This window comes from Amblyomma americanum, chromosome 3 (genome assembly GCF_052857255.1).
Source record: "Amblyomma americanum isolate KBUSLIRL-KWMA chromosome 3, ASM5285725v1, whole genome shotgun sequence".
NCBI lineage: Eukaryota > Metazoa > Arthropoda > Arachnida > Ixodida > Ixodidae > Amblyomma > Amblyomma americanum.
The window spans coordinates 225,036,423-225,060,552 of NC_135499.1; the positions used below are offsets into that span (position 1 = coordinate 225,036,423).

The 24,130-nt window shown below is 46.5% G+C and overlaps 2 protein-coding genes across 2 annotated transcripts in view; both read left to right on the forward strand.

The window, feature by feature from the left end:
- The window catches only part of LOC144126223 (putative glucosylceramidase 4), a 29,979-nt gene extending 25,170 nt beyond the window's left edge, over positions 1 to 4,809 (forward strand). The window contains exons 10-11 of the transcript XR_013313470.1: positions 3,230 to 3,397; positions 4,674 to 4,809. The gene's annotated coding sequence lies outside the window, so the exon portion shown is untranslated. The remainder of the gene's footprint in view (positions 1 to 3,229; positions 3,398 to 4,673) is intronic.
- On the forward strand, positions 3,346 to 23,219 carry LOC144124399 (lysosomal acid glucosylceramidase-like). Its single transcript, XM_077657025.1, has 10 exons — positions 3,346 to 3,397; positions 4,674 to 4,862; positions 8,634 to 8,798; positions 13,484 to 13,617; positions 15,491 to 15,660; positions 17,283 to 17,526; positions 19,002 to 19,220; positions 20,025 to 20,188; positions 20,336 to 20,461; positions 21,401 to 23,219. Exons 1-10 carry the CDS (start codon positions 3,346 to 3,348, stop codon positions 21,504 to 21,506), a joined length of 1,569 nt encoding a protein of 522 aa, XP_077513151.1. The 3' UTR covers positions 21,507 to 23,219.
- Positions 23,220 to 24,130: the final 911 nt, after the last annotated feature.

The following is a 24,130-nucleotide window of genomic DNA, read 5'->3' on the forward strand; positions in this document are numbered from 1 at the left end:
CAACGAAGATGGCATTGAGTTCTGCAGTGAATTACAAGAAACAGGTGCAATTCACATACCTCCCAACGTTTAAGATGGAAGCAAGTCTGCGTACTAATTATTGAAATGTGTCTCACAGCAGCCATGCCGTCCGTCATGCTCTGCGCGCGGCCAGTCGATGCGAGGACGGCGCGCATTCACACGGCCCGCTGCTTTTATATCGCGTATCGCGTTTTTTTTTTTTTTCACAGGCAAATCAATTCACTGTCCCATTTTTTTCGTTAACCATTTGTAATTTCTTGTCTGCGCGATGGTCCCCCAAGGGCGCAGACTTGAACCCCTTAGAAAATGCATAAGGCTTGATGAAAACCAACCTAATGAATGGCAGTTTACCAATATCCTCCAAGAGAAAAGTGTAAAACACCTGTATCTTGCCGGTACTCACCTACGGGGCATTAACATGGAGGCTAACGAAAAGGGTTCAGCTTTAGTTAAGGACAACGCAGCAAGCCATGGAAAGAAAAATTATAAGTGTAACGTTAAGAAAGTGGGTGAGAGAACAAACGCATGTTAATGACATTTTAGTCGAAATCAAGAGGAAGAAATGGGCTTGGGGAGGGCATGTACTGCTAAGGCAAGATAACCGCCGGTCCTTAAGGGTAACGGAGTGGATTCCAAGAGAAGGCAAGCGTAGCAAGGGGCGGCAGAAGGTTGGGTGGGCGGATGAGACTAATGGTGACTTCCAATCGCAGAGTTGGAGCACTTCTGGAGCAACGTTTTCTGCTCTTTTCGGAGCAACTGTATTCCAAACGCAGATCTGAGGCACGGATCGCGTCTTCCAATCGTAGACAGGGAGCGGTTGCCGAGCCGAGATTGCTCCGTGGAGCAGTCGGGACTGCTCCGCCGAAATCGGCGGATCCGACCGGAAGTTTGTGTGACGTTCTTTTTCAGCGGCGCCCTACATGCTCTGGCCAGAGCAAGTGTACTCCAATCGCAATTTCAGGTCGCGCGCTCTGCGCCGGATTCAGGCGCTCTGTCACAGAGCGTGCAGACCGCTCCGGGCCTGCGATTGGAATTCACCATAAGAAGTTTGCAGGCTGATGATGATGAAGTTCAACCTGGAAAATTCCAACGGGGTAATTCTGTGGAAAGCCATAAAGAAAGAATTGGAACGCCTTCTTAATATTTTAGTCCAAGAGTAATTTTTGACTCGATGCCACGCCGTTTGGCACGCGTGATTGCTGTTCACGGCGGCAAGTCTCCTGGGCAAGTGACACCTGAATCGTGTTCTCGTTTTCTCTCCTGCGTTTTATATTTGTCAGAAATAAATACGTTACGTAAGAATTATTTGCAATTTTTACGCTTTGGCCACCGCGGTGGCTCAGTGGTTATAGCGCTCGGCTGCTGTCTCGAAAGACGCGGGTTCGATTACGGCCGCGCGGCGGTCGAATTTCGCTGGAGGCGAAACTACAGAGGCCCGCGTGCTGTGCGATGTCAGTGCACGTTAAAGAAGCCAAGGTGTTCAAAATTTTCAGCCATTTGCTACGGCGTCCCTCAGAGCCTGAGCAGCTTTGGGACCTTATTCCTCATAAACCATAAATCAAGAAGTGGGTTTGGTTGCAGCGGGCAGTTTGCAGAAATCAGCCCGCCATCGCAGGCAAGAAGCTACAAATGATCAGTGAAACACAGGCCATGGCTGCTTGTGCGCACGAAAGCGACAGCTTCGAAAAACGATCATCCGCGCCTGGCGAAGGAACAAAAAAATATGGTAGGGCTTTAACGTAGTTAAACCGAATGGGACTTGCGAAAGCACCTGAGGCAACACCGCCCCAAAAGGAAACGCATGCAACATGTTATCTTCAGCCGCTTCAGCCTCTTTCTTATCTTAAGCTGACCGGTAGCTCTGGTGCCAGGCCATGCCATTTTTTTTGCGTCTGTCTGTCTTGCATTATCGGATTCTCTATAGTTCGAGCCTATCTTAGGACGCGCTGCAGCTCGGGATTCGGGCCAGCTGTGCCATCGGGTTACACTGAAGCCCGGCGCAGGGTGAGCTTTAAAATAGTTCTCGCCGCGAAAAGAGTGCCTGCCATCGTTATGATTGGTTTGGCTTTATGGGGTTTAACGTCCCCAAGTGGCTGAGGCTATGAAGGACGCCGTAGTATATGACTCCGGAAATTTCGACTTCCTGTGGTTTTTTAATGTGCACTGACGTCGCACAGTACACGCGTGCTTTTAGCATTTCGACTGCACTTCAAAGCCGCGTCTTTCGGGTCAGCAGCCGAACACCATGACCACTGAGCCACCGCATCGGCACCGCCATCATTGTCATCATCTTAGTTATCTTCACCACCATCATTCGCATCAGACTGCGCCTCAAAAGAATTGGGTGCGTTTGTGATGATTCCCAACAACACAGCAAACACGGAAAGAATGGAGAATAGACAATGTCCTTGTTTGCTGCGCTGTTGTGAATCATGAATACATACCAACTCGCAAAAATTTTTTCACTCATCATTGCGTTTATGACACGCAGAAAAAGTAAATTGTACTTTCTGGCTGTCAAAGAAGGAGGTTCTTCCAATACCAGCACGTTCATTACTCGAGTGAATACGGTAATTTGGCCGCCACAACTAGCTCCGGCAAAATGTATCCGGCTGCGTCTGTATCCGGTTTGGTGTGTCAGCTTTTAACGCCGCAGGTGATTTCTAAAAATTGGAACCGACCACGGACGACATTGCCAGTAAACCTCGCGAGTTCACTGACATATAACTTCTACCCCTAGTCCCTCTTCGGCAGACGTTTGACTGCTCCGTTCTGCGTGGCATCGACGGCACGAAGACGCTCGAACGGTATGTGCGGAGACGACGCGACTTCCTTGTAACACGCGACTTGCCTTAACGGAGCATTACAAGAGCTGATCTCGCAGCTGAGGCCTAAGGGGAGCGTATTTTGTTTCTTTTTTTTTGTTTTCAATGAATATCTGCATATGTTTATGTCGCAACATTACAGTGGGAAAAAGTCCAATAACAGGAACTGCTTGCTGCCATGGCCAGCTTGCGCAGTGTGATCGCCTCGGATGTGCCCAGCAAGAAAGCGCCACGAAGCAGCTCAGGTGCAACGCTTGGCAGTGCTAAACGTGGCTATCTTGCTTTCCCGGGGGAAAGCTGAACCTCGCTGTTTTTTGTTCTGTTTTTCCTGCCTAAGGCGGGGCGGAAATGCACCCCGAGCCTTTCTCGTTTAATCTTTGCAGTCGCACTGAACATCTCTGCGTGAGGTGGCCGGACTTGCCGACAGAACTTGCGATATTTGCCTACAGAACGACTCCGACCTTTTCAAATTCGTGATTGCTTTATGAAAGAAAGCGGCATGACGAATTACTTGCTCATCGCAGCAATCTCGCTGGCGGCAGCTGCATCAGGTAAGTCCGCATCGCCCTCGTGAAAACCTGAGATGTTTTCGAACGACTTGCTGAAATTCACAAAATTCAACGGTTATTGATCGTGCAAAGAGAGCGGTCATTTTTTAACGTGTTTGGGTTAGTTTAAAAGGCCGATTCCTTGTACTCCATTTCCTTTGTTTCCCTTTTATCAACTTTCATTTAGAACGGAAAATTTGGGGCATAACAGCGGCGCACTAGTGCTTAACGAGTGGCAGTGAGCAAAATATATCTAATTGGAATAAAATTATTGCAGAATTTAACTACACCGGTGCCCTCTCCGCATTTGAGGAGTCTGCTATACGCTTCTATACTCAACTCTCAGAACTTTAGTCCTCCCTAATTCTCTGCTTAAGAAAGAATTCCAGGAATTCTCTGAGCGTGCACCCTCCTCGGTGGCTCAGAGGGTCTACAGCGTTCCGATATTTATGCTTGAAATTTGATGTCGACGAAGCGCCAAAAACGACTAGATATTCAGATTCCGCAGCACAAAGAATTCTCGGCGGTCGAAAGTGATCGAAAGCTCGTCACTGGAAGCTCGGAGCTAACTTTTGGCAGTAAAAGTGCATCACTTTTAAGCTGAAGAATTGTACTATTCCTTTCGCCAACAGATTAAACTGTGTAGAAAGAAGCATGCACTTATGTGCTGCTTTTGCCTCCCATTTCTGCACTTCCGAAAAAAAGGACGCACAGAATGCGCCACTGACCTCAAAATAGGAGCGGTTGAAAAGCCACTTACGTGTCGGCAAGTAAAATCGCAGGTGACTGGCAGGTGCCTCCGTCCAATCAGATTAACCGCGACGTCATGCCAGTCGGTCGTCGCCATTGGCTGGAGGGCCTCTCTTGAGGGGCATCTGGCGCTGATTTGTTCCCCTTCTGCAAATATATATTTCTACCCGTTACATTATTTACTCCAGGTTAAGTGATTGCACCGCTAACGCATGAATACACTTTTAGACTAGCTAATGTGAAAAAATTAAAAGTGAAAACCTCTAGCCCTTCCCATGATTTAAAATTGGCAGTTATTTAGATGGTCTGTGGTATCCAAAGAAAACGTCATGACTACATAAAACGTATCTCAATTTTCTTTTATACAGCCATTCCGCTTAACGCCCAACCTTTTCTATACCAGCCTGTGATTCCCAAATAAACACTGCAAATGATGAAACGCTTGTTACTAGAATACGCACGAACAAGGTCTACATGTATACTGCGACTTCATAAGGATTTAATACCAATGGCGTGTTCCCAAATGAAGCCACCACCCGACTCGAATGCCAGCCGAGGGACTATGGCTACAGCAGCTTCGTGTGCGTCTGCAACGCGACGTACTGTGACTCCGCGGGTGACATTGGCCCCCTGCCCAGCGGAGGAGCCATTGCGTTCGAGAGTGGAAAAGAAGGCCTGCGGTTTGCCAAGACCACCATACCGTTCGGCGAAACAACTGGTGAGTTCCTAGCCTTAGTATACTTACATCACTTTAACTCGTTTTTTTACGCTTATTTTACGGGCTGATTGGAGCATACACGGGTTTCTTTTCAATCTGTGTGTGTGTGTGTGTGGGGGGGGGGGGGGGGCTTGAAGAGCGACTGCACCCATTACTAAACACGGAACAAGCATACATCCTCGGCAAAGGCCTGACTCTTCTCACCCCGCTAATGTTCTGCAGCAGCTTCAGATGGCTTGATGCAGCTCCCTCTACAAATAGTCGGGAGATCGCTGCCGATATGTGACACGCTCTGAAAATATACAATGCTGCTAATAAATTCCTCGCTTTCCCATAGCCTTCGCTTTAGCATGGACTACTTGGTTTCGTTAGGACCAGGCGGATAACCAACCGAAGCGAACGAAGCCATAGTACTGGCTCGAAATAAGTTATTCCCCTTTCTTCCTTCCTTGCTTAAAACTGTCATGCGTTCAACTTGGATTTCCGCTCTTTTTGATGCTGCTTATGGCACTACTGATGGCTCTACTGATCAACATAAGACGTGCTATCGCATGACGCCCCTTCAAGACAACTCGCAGAAGTAGTCACGTATTACGCATGCGCAAAAACACTATCGTTGAAGCATTAAGTGTCCCACCCAATACTGCATCTTTGCTTGATGTATGTATTACGAACGTACACCCACAAAATTGTGCTGCCGGATTGCTGACGCTAGCAATTAGTGATCGCCTTCCAGATTTTGTTTTATCTTTTCTCTGCGTGGTAAACTCAGTCATGAACCAAAGAAGATCATCCGCAAAATAAATGATCAGTCGTTGAAACTTTTTCGTCTTCTGGCTGCTGCCGTTGACTAGGCAAGCGTATTAAAAGAAGACGACCCTAACAAGGCCAACAATATTTTTCTTTATAAACTTGTCATATGCTACAATCAAACGTCTCCAACGAAACTGAGTAGGCCAAGGTGTAAAAGAATACGGAAGCCCTGGATTAACAATTCGTTATTAAAGAAAATAACAAAAAAGAACTATTTGTTTCATGCTTTTTTTAAAAACGCGAGTAGAATATGCTCTCATTACTTTCAAACAGTATAGAAACAAACTGAGCAATGAAATTAAAAATGCTAGGGTAGAATATTATGAACAGGTTTTTGCCAAAATAGGAAAGGATCCCAGGAAAATATGGAATGAAATAAAAAATCTAACCGGGAAGAAAGAACAATGTACCGTTCTAAAGATAGTCACACCCACAGGCACACTAACCGGTCTTGAAGCAGCCACTGCCCTAAACGCCTATTTTGCCACGAGCGAGTGTACGATCAGGAAAATGAGGAACAAGACATGGTTCTCGCATCAGTGACTCCTTACGAAATCAACAAGCTTATTAATGAGATTAGATTGGTTTTGATGAAATTAAAGCAATTCCAATTAAACATGTGTCTGAAATCTTATCCCCCATCATAGCAGATATAATAAATAAAATGTTTGAGACTGGAATCGTCCCTGACTCGCTCAAGATAGCTCGCATCTGTTCTATTCACAAGGGTGGTGCTGAAGGAGACGCAAGCAACTATAGGCCAATCTCGGCCCTGCCTGTTCTATCGAAAGTATTTGAAGGGGTAATAAATATGACTAGAAAAATTCTTAGCAAAATATAGGGTGATAAGTGATATGCAGTTCCGATTTCAAAAAGACAAATCTACAGAGGACGCGCTTCTCACTATCAAGCATGATATTATACATAAATTTGAGCACAGGTTTTACACGCTAGGACAATCATCGATCTACGGGAAAGCTTTTGACTCAGTGTGTCACGATGTGCTATTAATTAAACTAAAAGAGATACGGTGTTCGCGGCGTTGTCCTTAAACTGATAGAAAGTTACTTAAGCAATAGGCTTCAATATGTAAGCGTACAACAAGAAACGACTGCAAAAATAGTAATTAAACAAGGTGTTCCTCAAGGTTCTATTCTTGGACAGTTATTATTTCTAGTCTATATTAATGATCTTTGTAGCATCCATAATTCTCCTAAATTAATAATGTACGCAGATGACACGGATATTTTCTTCGCTGCACGCACCCTTATGGAGCTTCAGGAGATTGTGAATAAATATATGGAGTCACTTTCTGACTGGCTACATGCCAACAGGTTACAGCTTAATACTAATAAAACCAAATATATTATATTGTCACGAAGTGGTGACTGCAGTCCGGAGAGCAGAAAGGTTGCGAAAATGGTGTCTAAAGAAAACTCTTTATTTGAGCTGACTTGCGCCCACAATGGACTGAATCACTGGGTGGTGGCGTAGCAACAAGCGTGCTCGACGGTCGTCGAACAGAATGCCCGCCGCTGTCGGCCGTGCTCAATTTAAAGCTGATAGCGAACTTTCGAGATAAAGCGTGCAAAGACTTGAAGATTCTGGAACAACGTAGAATCAGCTCTGCCTCGATGCGATCAATCGAGATAAATCTGGTCGCGTCTTGCGTCGCAAACAAGGCGATAAAGCGGCGTAGCGGCATATTTGAAGAATGAACAATGCAAATATTCACGGCAATATTCGCTTCTATTAATAAGCCAATGAACAATAATATTCATATCACCTTTCGGGGCACTCAGTTAAAACAAGAGGTGAAGCAAAAATTTCTGGGGGTATGATTTCAAGAAAACTTGTCTTGGAACACCCACATTGATAACCTTGCTCTGCAGCTGAGTAGATCGCTCGGCTGCCTATATAGAATAACTTCACTTATACCTTTGTGGCTTAAAATTTATCTTTATTACACTCTTTTATTCCAGACTTTCCTACCGCATTTTGGTTTGGAGTAAAACATCTAGTAAAAATTACCCCCCAATACTAAATTACAGAAGCGCGTACTTCGGTTACTAGAAAGGTATGCAGGACACCCACTATACTTATCAGCAGGTCCGCTGTTTTTAAAGTATTCTCTGCTAAGAACTGATGAAGTTTATTGTTTCAAATTATTGCAGCATGTACAAAAACAAAAACTTCACGTAAGTAGCAGTCCCGCTGAAACGCACACGCTCGCCCTTGGGAGGCAAGAGCGCAGAATGCCTCGAGCGCGCACGAATTATGGCAAACAGCATTTAAATTACCGAATTCCGGTGCTTTTAATCAATCTGCCACATGAGTTCGACCTAAACAAATCAATGAAGAAAAAAACGGTAAAAACGCTGGTTATCGAGAAAGAATTTTGGTACCAGTGACTTCTCTTAAAGTCGTGTGTATAGCGTCTGTAAAACAACGGTTTTTTACTGTGTGTTTTGGACGTCGCCTTTTTTTTTTCTTCTCCTATTTATATGCACATATGTTCGCCACGGTGACTGGGCTTTGCATGCGTGTTCATGTTTTTTATTCCTCTTTTCACCTTGTCACGTCTATGGCAAAAAATTTGTTGTATACATTTGTGTATAGTGATATGCACTGGATCTTGCATGACATAGAGCTGTGTAGAGTGCAACAGCAAATGTGTGTGTGTTTTTTCTGTAATGCTGTCGCAACTGTATGCGGAGGGAGGGCCTCGTCAGGCTAGTAGCCTTCAGCTTTCCCTTCGCTTTTTCCTTGTATTGGAAAGAAATCAATAAACAATCACAATCACAATTAGGAGAGTACTTTTGGCAAAACTAAAGCCGTGTTCCATACTCTCACTCTTAGGTCAATAGTTCATTCTTGGCGTCTGCCTTCTAGAGAGAACCGATACTAATGGCCTGACATGCCTGCTATCTGTGGCACTTGTTTTCTCTTTTCTAACAGGTTCGACAGACGACAGCAGTGCACGACTCGTGATCAACACTTCCATAACGTATCAGGAGGTGTTTGGATTTGGAGGTGCCTTCACGGACGCCGCTATGCTGAACATTAAATCTCTTCCGAGTGGCATGCGAGACGACATTCTCAAGTCCTACTACTCAAAAGAAGGTAATTCTTATCGGCTACATAACAATATGTGAAAGCAACAAACTGCCGACATAAACACGATGAAGTAGCACCAGTGGGCGCCCGTCATCGAAGTGTACTAGCTTCAGGCTGCAATGTTTACTCGTAATTAAACTTTGAATAACCATTGCTGTAGTTCGCTGCCTAAGTCGTGACATTACTACACATTGAGTCGGAATTATTTTGTTTATGCACCAAACGAATCCACAAGTGCAACAAAAAGCTCTGGAATTAAGGCTCAAGGCTTCACTAAAGCACGTCTCATATCGACGCCTATAGCTGCGGCGACGCCGCGAGCTGTCGGCGCGCGCTTAAGCTGCTGGGTCATTTGCTTGCTGCGTAAGTGGTTTGCTCGCTGCGTAAGTGGTTTGCTGTGAAATATATTAGTTCGCTAGGACTAAAATCGCCATCTCAAATTTCGCCGATGTTTGTCTGTCCAAAGCCCCTGCCCGTTATCTTGAAGTTACTCGGCAAGAACAACCTGGGTATTACAAGCCCGACCAGTTGCATCACCGGCCATCGCCGCACCACAGCGCCAGGGGTGGTGAGCGATCTCTTGAAGGGATCTATGAGTGTAAGGTAGATAATGACCAATTCTGCTTATATGGGCATTCACCCATAACTCCGTCGCGTCATACCATTGAGGCGGAGCTTAAGACCAATTTCACAGATCTGCGCCTGAAACCTGCTTCAGCTTGAAAATCGAGCCTCGAATCGAAACGGAAGTGCTAGCACACCTAATTCGCATATGTCACATATGTCTTGACCACGCTACAGGTCCTCCATTTGCTTAAGGGCGTTGTTACATGGACGTCTCCACGATAGCCCCTATGCGCCATCGCTTGTATTTACTGGAGCGCAGCCCCATGGGCAAAGATCACGGGAAAAGGACATTTCCGCGTAGAGCAACGCTTGCCGGACCATGGCAATGCAGTTCTTATCAGGCACCCAGCCTATATTTTCAAAGAGCTGGTTTACCCGGTCTGCAACGGCTTATGTATAAGCGAGGCGGCATTCGTCAGCGACTGGAAGGGTTTTCCCCGAGAGTTTGTTGCTATCATCTGCCCGTCTATGTTCCTTGACCGAATTTCACGCGTACTTGCACAATGAAATTTGTATAACTTGCTTAGAAATTATCTGTACTTATTCTGTTTTTAATTTCTGTGTGCCCCATCCCATATGTAGTGCCCTCTAACGAGGGTCTTTAAGAAGATATTAAGATATTAAGATATTAAAGTGAAGTGAAAATCGCTGAGCACACACGATTGACGGCGACATTTCAACACGGAAGAATTCCACGCGTGAACGTTAAAATAGCAGGCTCTATTGCGGCGTGCATGTGTGGTGATATGGTACCATGTCATCTACGGAAAGAGGGGAGGTAGGGGGGGGGGGGGGGCGGATGGTGACGTTTTTTTTTATTGCCCTATACCCTCTCTGTCGCTGAAATCAGTAAGTCTGACGGGCAGGTGACAAGAATCGAATAGTTACTGACGCAAAGAATAACGTTATAAAGGCCTTCCATTCTTAATCAGCACTCCATCCACTGCTTACGAATATACTGAGATCACAAGGTCAGAGGCGACTTAACTGTTATAGCTATCCACTTCTTCACATGATTCGAAATATAAATTCATATTTGAAGTTGCACGTGGCTCATTGAATTAATGAGCCCAAAAAAGGCAAAAGGGCGCAGATTCTTCTGTTAGAGCTCAAACGTTAGCGTCGCAAGTTTTTCTAGTTTGCGTTCTGCGCAAGCAGCGTGGGAGTCACTGGGTCGTGCTAATCTGTAATGCTGAATGCAGAAAGTTGTGCTTCTAGATTTCTCATTTGCCCTTTGTGCAGGACTCTAATCGCCGACGTCGTTAATCTTAATTGCGCTCCGACCGTCTAGCGCGCTGCTTTCACGCCAGCCGTTTTTAAACGAACGAGAGCGACACCCTCGAGAAACAAGACTTCTTCGCTCGCATGAGGCTGCCAACATCAAACAAGCGTGAGCCTATCGCGAAATTGTAAAATAAACCCGATTCTGCCTGTGCTACCCGAGGAGAGTAGTCCTTCACAACGCCGCCATTTTGGATCACCCGAGGCCTCCTCTTAGGTCGTGAAAATAGCCAATATTGATCTTGCTCTCAATGCGTGGAATGTGTGCAGCAACTGACTACTTGTGCTTCGATCACTGCGTGTTCATTAGCCAAAATTCATTTCCTGCCAGCTCCGTTTCATTTCACTTATTTCAGCAAATTTAAAAGCAATGAGGGCTCGATTAAAGCCATACCGAAGCGTAGCTTGAGAGGCCCATGACCCCTTTCAACAAATCGTCGGCATGGTGTATCAAACATTGCCCAAAAACTAAACATGTTCTGCAGATTTTATTTATAGGAAGTAAATAACATTTTTCACGTCAGCGCTGAGCTACAAAAAAGTAAAGAGAAAACTTACATTGCGGTAGTGTTACATGCTCGCTACAGTGTTACATGCGAACCGGCTTATAACGAACCTGACGGTCACTCGCATGGCGTTCGTTGTATCCGAAGTTCGTAGTATGGGTACTTTCCGTATTGAAGCCAAAGATACCAAGTCAGCAAGAAGTAACTTTTTTTGTTTCAAAAGTACGTTATGCGCGCCTACTTCAAAGCGGAAACTATCGCAGCGCTTCCCAATATATCCAGCGTGATCATATCGTTTTCACCGAGGCCCTAACTGCCAACAATCTGCTTTAGGGGCGCGATATACTCGTAACTCATCACGATTGATGCGTTCACGGCAGCTTTGGACAGATGGGCCTCCTTAACCAGATTCCTGGTGGTCGGGCAGTGCTCGTACGTGCTTAGCATACAATGGCTTCCCGGGACACATCCGACCCATCAGCCACGTGTTGACGCCAATCTACACGCGTCTCATCACGTGGGTTTGCGACTGTGTTATCTGTCGTTCTTAGTACCATGCTGCGACGAAGATAGTGCACGAATTGTATCAACTGCGCTGCGTGATCGCCGTAGCACACAAAAGCTGGAGAGGCGACGCATACTACGTGACCGGCGATGCCAAAAAGGCATTTAGACTTCTGAATTTCTTATCCTTGGCTGGTCCACGACATGCTCGATAACTTCGCTTTCAGAGCACATCCCGCTCCTCATTCTTTACAGGTTTGCCCAGCCGGCGCACATGCACGCACAGATTTACCATGGCTCGGCCATCGGCGTACGCTCGGCCGCCGGTTGTCGAAATGCCGACGTTTTTTGGGGCGGCCCAGCTCTCAAGAGCAATATCCCTCGAGAGAAAAGGGCGCAACAGCTGTATCTTACCGGTTTAGAAGAACGTCAGTTTGGGCTAGATGGTGCATTATTTGAGACAGAAATGGTAATAGCGCTGCAATTAGACGTGTCAGCCTTTCTTGTGTACGTCGAATTGCAGCGCTATTACCATTTCTGTCTCAAAGTATCTTACCGGTATACTCACCTACGGGGCAGAAACGTGGAGGCTAACGAAAAGGGTTCAGCTTAAGTTAAGGACAACACAGCGAGCCATGGAAAGGAAAATAGTGGGTGTAACATTAAGTGACCGGAGGCGGGCAGAGTGGGTGAGGGATCAAACGCGGGTTAATGACATCCCAGTCGAAATCAAGAGGAAGAAATGGTCTCATGTAATGCGAAGGCAAGATAACCGCTGGTCCTTGAGGGTAACGGAGTGGATTCCAAGAGAAGCCAAGCGTAGCAGGGGGCAGTAGAAGATTGGGTGGGCGGATGAGATTAAGAAGCCTGCAGGCATACGGTGGCCGCAGCTGGCAAAGGACATGGTTAATTGGAGAGCCATGGGAGAGGCCCCGCAGTGGGCGTAGTCATGCTAATGATGATGACGATGATGCTTTTGTCTGGGTGGTGTCACGGGGTTTAGAGAGGCTATTTGATCTACGCGCTTCTAGAAATGCGAGTTTTTCGACTGCAGGCGCGAATTAACAGCGCCTACCCGTTCGATATAAAAGAATGGTGCGGCCACAGTTGTTTGTTGTATCTGAGAGGCATAGCCATTACCATAATACATACTATGACGGTAGCACCGCCATCGTTCGTAATAAAAGAGTGTCTTTTATATCTCAGGTCGTTATAAGTGGACGACTGTATTTCATAATAAACAGCGTCGGTGGCATCATTGTGTGTTTAGTGCTTAGGGGGCGTTTAGCAGTCAAGGATACTAAACTATTATATGCTTCTGATCATTTAGAGAATATAACTTTTTCTGGTGAGAAGTAGTTAAGGATTACTTGCATTTTAGTTAGGCATATTTTAATAGAAATTACCTATGTTGATCAACAACTTATCTTTGAGGCTCCTTCAAAATGTTCGCTTGCAGTGATTACGAATTTTATGCACATTGTACTTTTCAGCAGGTTGTCTACGTATTATCTGTATGTTGCATTAGAAATAATGCGTATTATTTTTGCTCCGGCAAAAGAGTTTATTAAGATGGGAATCTTTTGTCGTTTCTTATATACAACAGAAATAATTGACACGAGAGGCGGGCAATGTATTTCAAATTACCTCTTCTACGGAAGTCGGTGCAATCCGTTAATCCGCACGGGGCTTTTTGAGAGAGAGGAACGGAAGAATTTATCTCTGTTTTGTAAATAAAGGCCTATCATACGCTCTTTATCCGAACGGCAACAGGGATCGAATACACCATCGGGAGGATTCCAATAGCAGGCTGCGACTTCTCGGTGCGCGAGTATACCTATGACGAGTCTCCTGGTGATTTCCAGCTGTCCAACTTCACACTTGCCCCGGAAGACCTGTACCTCAAGGTATGCACGAACCAGGTTAAAAATGATTAAACAGAGCAGTATTCATTAAACACATAGCAACGACTTTCATATACCGCTTTAATTGTCTTAACTAAAAGCGGCTTTGTACAAGACCACATTAAATGTCGCGAGAAGGAAAGCCAAGTTCCAGATTCAGTTTCTACGGACAAGATAAATTTACAATTAAGGCTATAGTTTCTCATTCGACACATTATCTGTCCTGCGTTGCGAAAACGAAAGCAAATTAAAAAAGACGGGCTCGGAGGGATACGATGAGAGAAGAGCCAGGATGCGATTTATCGATGCCCTGCTTAGGGCAGTGAGTAAGCGAGCCCTGTTCAGAGAAAAATTAAACTTGCAAATTTCTTCATCATTTGTTAAGCAACTAAAACAGCTCCGGAAACATTCCGTAAACCGGTACAGATGGGACGACAAATAAGAAATTGTTTTAGAGTCAGAAGTTAACTGCACGAGGATGGCGCAGCTTATGATTTTTAGCCATTTTTCCTTGGACGTTGTCCTTTGTCATCATTTTTTTTTTTCAAACTTGCTGCAGGTGCGGATTTATATGCCATTCTTGGAGGGGGTGGCTGAGTGTGGGCTGCAAGTTTGCGACAAGCATTTCTTGAAGTTTATTCGTCGAAAACATGGAGGTCAGCTTGGTGGCGCAGAAGGTGCCCGCCCCTTCCGCCATTCCCGAAAAACCGTTCTTAACGTGCTGTCTAGACCAGAAGCCGGATAGCTATGATAGACTGTTGTATTTTGATAACGCAACAGGAGCTGCGGCCAAAATGGGTGGTGCACCAAAGCACCCGATGTCAGGACCCTCTGCGGCACTGGCAGCCGGCGCTGTGCCGTCAGTAACCACGTTAGAACTGATGCTTGGGCGTGTTGGTGTGCCCTTTCAAAATGACAGCGCGTACTTTGGACAGGGACAAAAGGATGATGGGCGATGATGGGCGATGATGGGCGATGATGGGCGATGATGGGCGCCACCATTAAAAAATGGAGAGAAACAGCGCGTACTTAGGACAGGGACGACTAGCGTCCAAGGACATGTCACTCTTTTCGTCCCTGTCCAAAGTACACGCTGTTCTCTTTTGAAGCAGTAATCACAGCAATGCGTTTCGCCCGTAGCTGCTACCGCGGTCTCCAGACTTACTCTAAGGTGTGGTCGTTCTTTCAAAGAAAACATATTTGCTATTGATCTAATGACGATTATTACTACGCCCATGCAAAAACAAGTAAAAGAAAGCAAACAGCACTGGAAGCATGCTATGTCAGGCTGTGTTTTTCCAAAACCTGGGCCCTGCTGTTTTATACGTGTAAGTTAATTAGAGCCTAGTCCTAGACTATCTTAGTGGTGCTCTTCGACGCGATTGCGGGAATGTGCTAACGCGGAGGCTCTCTCATCGGGTGGCTCTCCACCGCAGTCAACATGGCTAGTTTTCAAGCACCGAGATGTTCTTCCCGACATCCTCGGCGGTACATGAACAGTTGAGTCATTCTATAGACCGTAATACGTCTACTTAATCGTATCCACAGTATGCTATAAGGAGAATGCAGGAACCCCTGAAGCCAATGGGTTAGGACTCTGCTAAAACTGCTCACAATGCAGCGAAGAAGCGCATCGCGCTAAAACGCCAACTAGTACGCCCTTACAAAAATTTCCTTAGACAGTCTATAGACTGTCGATAGACTCCTGTCTATAGAGAGGGGGGGGGGGGGGGAGGTTATTGTAGGCATTGTCTGCAGGCAGTCCACAGACTATGAATAGACAAAAATAAATATCTATAGGAAGGCAATAGAGTGTATAAAAAGCCTATACACTCTCTATAGACCATTTCTGTAAGGGCGGCCACGTTTGTCGCAGATCCCGTACATCAAGAAGGCCATGTCTTTGTCAAGCGAGCCTATCTGGCTTTTCGGAAGCGCTTGGACCAGCCCTGAGTGGATGAAGACCGACTCGTCAGAATTGGGGGCGATCCTCATTGGTGAACCAGGAGGACCCTACTACGAGACCTGGGCAAAATATTACGTCAGGTACACTGTGAACTGACGAGTCTATATTTCTTGGACATCACTTTTAATTGCGAGGCAACTGTGGAATATTGTAAGATACTGCTATGAACATATTCTTAGAATGGTCTAATCCTACGATGCGTAGTAAAAGCTGGCTTTTAAACTTTGCCCTGCGCTCGCACCGAGTAGTGATTATTGCGGTAGAAAAATAATGGGGTGCGTTCTTTTGACAATAAATAACAGATAACTACAAACGTCCCATGGAGAGAACTGGGGATATACTGATCGCTACGGCGCCATTTTACGGTGTCCGAAAAAATAACGTTCATAAACGACAGCGCGTTGAAAAAATGTCCTTGTCCAGAAATACTGGGTATGTGAGCCCCCTGTGCTCTTTTAGCAAACACATTCTCCCCGAGTGCTCAACTGCCTTCGATCACCACGGCGCCGCGTAGCTGGAGAAAAAAACTGTGGGATGATCACACACCTCATGCGACCATTCTGTGAAAGAAATTAAAGTTACCATCGATGAACACTTCATTCTCTAATGAACGTTCTTATTCTAAGCCGTGGCTTCACGCGCGTCACAGGATTTTTCTGGGGAGCGAAGATAGGCGGAGTCTGGTCGAAGGCGGCGGTGAATGGGTGGCAGACCTTAGCTTGGGTTGTGGGGTGGGAAGGTGACGGGTAAGCGGGTGCTTCTGCTGCGACGAAGTTTTTCCCACTACGTCTTTGAAATAAATTTCGTCGTTTCTCTTTTGTTCCACGGATGAGATGGCTCCTAGTGGGTGGAGGCCTTGCGGAGGGTAGAGTTAGGTGGATCGTGGTGGGTGACGCTTCTGGAGAGTAAAGGTGGGCGAGGGTGGGATCGGGAGATAGATCGAGAGCGGTGGTGGGTGGAAGGTACTTTGGGGAGGTTACTGATGGGTGGTACTTTTTTTTTTTGGGGGGGGGGGGGGGAGGCTTCACTCTCCAGGTCAGCAGAGAGACGCCGGTATGTAAGCGCTGAGACACTGGAACTGCTTTCTCAGCAAAAAGATAAACGTTTGCGCATACCTCCTTGCCTTCGCTCCAGCGGTGCACCGCCGGACCTTGCCGGACTTCGGAAATCCGATGCGTATCTTTATGTGTAAAGTAATACTTTGTGCGAGAAGGCACGCTGTCGCAATTAAAAAAAGAAAGCTGAACTGGAAACATCTGCTTGAATGAATGGTACACCTTTCGACGGTTGTCTCGTACTTTGCAAACAGCGGACAGAGACATAAAGGAACGTCGGCCGGGCCCCAATTCGAGATGCACTTCCCACGAAGCGATAATGGCGCTATGGAGTAACGCATCATAACTTAGGTCTATACTCTCACCTCCCTTCAGTAGTGTCAGCCCGTCATGGTGCTTATCGATGGAGACAGTGAGTGAAAACTCTTACCGAATAACAGAGAGGATTCCCTGCATGACCGCTGCCGCACGCGCATAGTCGATTTTTCTATCCCGTATTCAGCGCAACTTGAAGCCACGGTTTGTCGCGGAGTTAGCGTTTCTAGAGTACGAATATAACTAACAGCCATTATCCGCACAAACCACAACAAGAATGTCCTCTAATGATAAAATGTTACGTCAAAAGAATTTCTTCCGCGGGCCTGAAGGTTCGTGCAGGAGTACGAAAAGCGTGGCGTTCCCATCTGGGGCCTGACGGCCCAGAACGAGCCGACAATGGCCGCTGTGGCGGAACCCAGCTGGCAGACTCTGGGTTTCACGGCCGCTACTCAAAGAGACTTCGTCAAGCTCGATCTGGGGCCGGCGCTGGAAAAGGCCGGCTACGGACCGGACAAACTGAAAATCATGGTCATCGACGATAATCGCCAAGTTCTTCGGCAGTGGCCCGGCGTGGTGAGTACAGCATGCAGTGACAGTCCGTCTTTGTTGTGTCAGTAGTTTTTTGCATCTTTGCAAAGCCAGGCTGCTGTTTGCACAGGAGAACAAAAATATCTGACGCTTTTTTACCTGGCAGTAAGCCCAAAGCATAAAACTATTTTACAGCGGTAGTTTTTGGGCAGTTTTGACATGCGTCGTCGCCCGTCGTCGTGGTAGTAGCAGTATATATCTGTCGTCGAAGAAAATTTAGTGACGTCATAAACTCCGGAATCACATGATCACCTTGGGTCCCATGAGAAGCATTGTCCCCCATTTCCTGCTGGCAAGTGATGATGTGCCATCGTTTTTCATGTCATCCAGGAGCGGCTGAGTCCATAGAGTTTCTTGCTATTAACTAGAGGGAAAGCTAGCGCCCCGCCTGTGGGAGTTTTCATGCAGCTTCGTCGAGACCACCTGTACCACCATGGGCGCTCTAAGCATAATGGGGCGGACTGCAAAACCACAGCTTTTGGACAAAAATAATGAAAAAAACAAACGTTGTTCGATAATCAAGAATGTCCTAACATTCAATATCCTGTCTATAAATTGCAACAAATGAGCAGAAAACCATGTGAATGTAAAGTTTGCCCAAAATAAGCGATGGCTTGCTCCCCTACTGGCCAAGCGTTGCAGACCACAAAAGCCAATATTTCGTGCTTAACAGGCGCACTTTAAAAAAAAAAAGATATGTTTAAAAGAAATCTAGTCAACGCTTTCAAAGCTTCTCTAATGGCACTTCAAAAAACAGAAACGTTTTATTGGCGTCGTATGCTGTTGCGCTTTCGTTACTATCGCTTTTGCGCACTATGCTTGCGCCAGACTTGTGCGCGCGGCGTGCGCCGTGGACGGAATGGGGCATCTCAGTAACGCCACTCTGTGTTCCTGAAAAAAACCGACTCTCCCGCACCAAGTAGCTCATCGCCCCATGATGCTTAGAGCGCCCATGGTGGCTGAAATACAGCGCCGCCAGTTTTCCCTCTAGTTAATAGTAAGAAACTCTATGGCTGAGTCATCAGCTCGGGAATGAGCCCCTCAATGCGAGAATGGTGTTGCGGAGGTAGACCGCTGCTATCAGTTTTTTTTTTCTTTCGCTCCTAGAATGGCGAACGTGTCGGCATCCTCCTTTTGCATCATTAAAGCTGCTCTCGATAAAGCCCTAATTTTCGTTTGAAACAATTTCCTTCGTGATGACTATCAAGTGGGCACAAAATTTAAACCACGGGAAAGCCGAGCTCAAATGATGATTAAGACTTCGCGGCACCTCCAGCGAGTACAAAGTTGAGAACGGGCGACTAGCTCACCAATTTAATGAACACTGGCACCTCCACTCTAGTACCGCAATTATCTCTCTATTTGGCAACGAATAGCGGTCTGATGCAGCCTTTTTTCTACATGCTATTTACAACGCAATGCCGTTCTCTCTGAACCAGTATATTGGCAACCCTACGCAGATTCTCGGTGACCCTGAAGCATCCAAGTACGTCCACGGAGTCGCTGTCCACTGGTACACGGATAGATTCATCAGCCCACAAATCCTGGACGAAGTACACGAAAGCTTTCCAGACAAGTTTATCCTGGGCACAGAGGCGTGCAATGGCGTAGCACAAAATAACAAAGTCGAGCTGGGCAGCTGGGAGCGCGCCGAGCTGTACGCCACTGATATACTTGAGGTGAGATGGTGATGATGAATAGACCACAAAATCCATGAGTGCTAACTGCTGCGGGGCTCGTCTGAACAAATCGACGAACAGCGTCCGTGATCCATACTTATAAGTCTATAGAAGGGTTAAGTGGCAAAAGTGTGCTAAAGAGAGATTGCAGTTTTAAATGTATACCCGTAGCTAGCTGCCGAAGGAAGTGCCTCACAAACAAGGATGTCAGCAATAAAACTGGCTTTTCAAGCTTCACTCGCTTGTTTTCGTTGGCAATCGGTTCAGATCAAATGGAAGCGACAACGAAGATTTATTCAGCTCTTATTAACAGGAAGGAGACGGAAGAAAAGCAAACTGTAAAGTAAAAGTAAACAGTAAACAGTAAGTAAAAAGCAAACAGTTGGTTAAATCGTAAAAAGAAGCATGAAAATGCGCTCGCAGAAGCTAAGTCAACCAAAAAAAAAAACTCGAATGAACAGCATAGGCAAAATAAAATTGGAAAACAAACAACGAAAGTGGATTATTGTGCATAAACATGAACACAGAGAAAGCAAGTCATTACAGGCTAACTTTATTCTGGTACTAACAACAAAAATGTTTTCTAGATTCTTTTGTTTCTCTCAGTTTTCGCGGCCATGGCCACTTTTAAAACAAGAAATATCAGTGGGGCTTACGTAAAACAACGTAAAAAGCTCGTTAAAGCAACATGAAAATTTTAAGCACACGCATCTTTCCGGTGCAGTCCGTCACGTTCTTAAAAATACAGATCTTAATATGTGTCGAGTTACCAGATCTTGTATTTCTCCTCCACTGAACTGACAGGACCTCAACCATTGGGTTACCGGCTGGACAGACTGGAACCTTGCCCTGAACACTGGAGGAGGTCCCAACTGGGCCCAGAACTTCGTGGACTCACCCATCATCGTCAACGCTACAGCTCAGGAGTTCTACAAGCAGCCGATGTACTACGCCTTGGGTCACTTCAGGTACGCTCGCTATATTTATCGAGAACACAAGTGGGAAAGCTCTAAGTTCTCGTCTTTAACAGAGTGACTCCAGTTATAACAATTTTGTCCATTACGCGGGAACGAGCTCAATTATAGAGTATGATGAGCGCTTCCTTTCGCTTGCAGCAAATTTGTACCGAGGGGCAGTGTCAGGATCGACTCACGCTTGGAAGGAGGCACGGCTGCAGCTAAACTCGAGTACGCAGCCTTCAAGACTCCAGATTCGGCGGTCGTTGTAATTGTTCTTAACAAGTAAGTATGTTCAGTTTCTGTAGAACCTCATGTAGCTGTGTTCGCTTCTTCTCAGACGTACTCCCCTCTGCTTGTAACACAGCGGACGGAGGAAATAACTTGCGCAACTTTTTCCCGTAGCCACCTGGATGAGCTTCCGTAAAGACAATTTATCACCACTCTTTCGCCTCGCTTAGGGCGCATACCACACATATTTCATTTATATTTATTTTATAGCTAATTAACTTTGATTTAGAGTCTTCAGCTGCGACTCAAAATTAGCATTATACTTCTTCAAAATTTACTACTGCACAAGGGTAGTACTAGTCTAAATAATTTTCGGGAATCGAGCACTCGTCCTTGTTTCCTTTGCGCTGCACCACTCCATGATTCCTCACCGACTGGCCCACACAAAGGTACTAATCGAGTTCTTAAGTATTGATAAACTTGAAGCGCCTTTACATTCTTGCGGATGAAAAGTGGATAATTTTTTCTTCCCTTTCATGTGAAACACTGAACAGAGGTATGCAACACAATCGTGACAGTTTCCTTCCCACAAACGCTCCGGCATACTGTAGGTACTGAAAAAATAGCCGTATCACAGTAACGAGAAGACATTCAGGTTTGGATTAATTTTTTTCTGTAGACAGCTGTTATCATGGGACTGCGCACCGAGCGTGTGTACATGCGCGCAAGTTGTTTAATACAGCAACCCGCGCGTTGTACCAGCGCAATAGGCACTCGATGCTGAAAAATGGCTCCAATCGAACTACTACACTAGTTACGATCCACAGCGTTGTAATGAAACCACCGATATATTTGTAGTACTTCTGGTTTTCTCAAAATGCTGTTAGTTGAGATCTTTCACCATATCGCTTGACAAGAACCACCAGGGTAGCTTAAAAAGAAGAATTTTATTCTCCTTTTCTTACTAATTCTTTGCACTCTTGAACCTTGCAGAGAGGACAGCAAATGGACGTTGAAGATCGAAGACCCGTCTGGCCGTGGCAGCGTCCAGAAAGTCATCAACGAGCGGTCAATAGCTACTTTTATCTGGCAGATTTAAATGTTTTGCGCTCAAGAACAATTCAAATATGTCTTCATTTCAGTAGCACGAGACGCTTTCCAGGGACACGTTAACGGCTGTTATGCATAACAAGGTGTTGTCGCTTGGGTGCATACAGGCAGCGAATTAAAGGAAAAAACTTCATGTTGGTAATTTATTCTTTTTTTTTGTCCGAAGGCCCCAGAACTGTATACAAAGAGGTTTCCGTATTCATCTGCTGGATTTTTAAAAAATCCTCTGTGAAAAAAAAAAGACCAGTCGAGAGTAAACAACGCTCATGAGGGAGCATATTTTAGTCTACATCCTTTGAGATGGAAATGCTATTGTTCATCCCTTGCTATAAAGTGGCGCTCAAATCGATTCTACGCTAAGCCTACGTTTTAACACTGTAGTGTTAAAGGCCCCGTTGTCCAGAGCATTCGGTGTCGGCGTTGTGAGCACAAAATCACGAGCATGACTCTGTCATGTGGTGCCCAGAGAGCAGCCTAGGAGGCAGGTGGCCCACCTAGGTCACGTGACCTTGCGGCGTCACCACAACCTGCTCAACGGATTGTGAGCAAACTGCCAACCGTGGCATGTGTCAGTTAAATTGACTGGTCACTCGGGAAGAACAACGTGGGTCGCACAAAGCCCACCGCGGGGAGCACCTGTCATCGCAAGGAAGTGTCGCATCACTTAATTAACCGCTGCACCATTGCGCTAGGAGGGGTACGAAGACTTCCGGAGATCTATGAATCTAAAGTAGAGAATGACCTTCTGCATATATCGTAATTAACCCAATGCGCTCTCGCGTCGAACCCTTAAGGCGAAGCTTAAGTTTCCGCTCCCATTTTTTATCAGTATATGGGACAACTGCCAACCACGAAACATCCGTCTCCAGTACCGGCAAACACAACACCATGAGGCTTTGAACAGTGAAGTCTTTAATGCAGATGGATTCAATGAACGCAAGGAGCTGAATTAGTACGCCGTAAGACATTTGGTATGGTCTGTCACTACATACTGATCAACGCTACCTAAGGGTAGCCCGATAAATGTGTCACCGACATATTAACTGCGCCGATGTCATAAATCCTGAAAGACCCCAATTCCTTTGAAAAAGTCGGGGTGAAACCACCCGAACAGTTCGCAATCCTCGCTTTCGTCGCTGTTCTCTATCTCGTCGACCGCGAGTGGGCCTGCCGTGCACTCCGGTTCGAAGCGGCCCGTTCTTCTGCAGAGGTAGCACATCCTCTCCAGCGAAGGACACCTCCCAGAATCATGGACAATGTCACACGTGGGGCATATTGACCTTTCTTCGCGGCTGCTTTCGGGCTGGACACGCTTCCTTGGGGGGCGCCGGTTGCGGAAGTTCGGGTCGTTGTCCTTGCTGCTGCTCAAGGTGTGACCTTCCAGAGTCCCATCGTCTGCCGCCCGACACAGTTCCTCGACCTTAGCCATGGTCAGGTTCTTCTGACCGAGCATTAACTCGCGAAGCCCATCGTTGTTAATGCCGAAGATCACCTGGTCGCGCAGCATGGCGCTCGATGACTCACCGAAGTCGCAGCGTTCGGCCTGGCCCTTGAGGACTTTCAAGAACTCCTGGTGGGACTCGCCATCGCGTTGTGTACGGATGCGGAACAGGTACCTCTCGTACAGGTCATTGGGTCGTTTCAGGCCGTCGTCGTCGAAACCGCTGAAGTCCGACAGTTCACCGCTCGCTTCATCGTCGTTGACCTCCAAACTGCAGACCGATGAAGTTCTGGAAGACTCACGACGGTGCTGTCGCAGTGACCTTGCCATGCTGTTATCGTCCGGATCGGCAGTTTCTGAGGCCGCTTCCTGGGGATCCTCAGGTTCTTCGAGGACGCTCGCTATGCTGTGCAGCTGGGAAGCGTGGCATAGTTCCATCATGGCTACATCAGCAGTCCTCAGGCGACTAGCGACCGTGCCGGGCACCTTACCATGACAAGACTCCTCGGTCCGTGGCGCACCAAAACCTTCTTCTGGGAGAAAGACCCTGTTATATAAGCTTCGTTCGAAGCGGGCCAAGGTTCTTCCTCTGGCTTCAGAGCAAAATTCTAGGCGCGTGTGCACAGGAGCTTTCCTTTCATTGGTTAGGAAAGCGGAAGCCAAGGCTGCAAGGTCTCGAGTCCTCCAATCACGGCCATCATTACGACTGTGTTTCAAGTGCACCACCTTGAGACCAGGCTATCAGATCTCGTTATCGAAAGAAAAACAACATTTTAGCCGCACCGCCACCTCGAGCGTGTGTTTCGCTTGGCAGAATTCGTCATTGGCGCTGCAACACAACGTGCGGCAGCATTGACCCGATTGAGCTGATTCCAGATCGCGATCGAGATCTTAAGAGCCACTCTCCGTCTGGACGTCGCCAGCACCGTGAGATATATTTGGCAATGTCTTCCGGAAAACCGGTCCCTTGAGCCCCGACGTTACGGAGAACGTTCACTACCCAGTGTGGTACGTTGTTCAACTTCTCGAGACAGGAACCTGAGAGGAAAATTGCACCGATAAGGCATCGGAAAGACATATGCCCAGTATCTTCGGGAAATCTCAGGTCGCTTTGGAGGTCTCCAAAGTTATGAAGTTCGTCTTCGGTAGGGAGCGACTGCTGCCCCAGATAA

Coding starts and splice junctions, on each gene's coding strand:
- LOC144124399 (XM_077657025.1), top strand. CDS start 3,346: ATGACGAATTACTTGCTCATCGCAGCAATCTCGCTGGCGGCAGCTGCA. Junction 15,661..17,282: donor TGGGCAAAATATTACGTCAG/GTACACTGTGAA, acceptor GCGGGCCTGAAG/GTTCGTGCAGGAGTACGAAA. Junction 20,462..21,400: donor GTTGTAATTGTTCTTAACAA/GTAAGTATGTTC, acceptor TGAACCTTGCAG/AGAGGACAGCAAATGGACGT.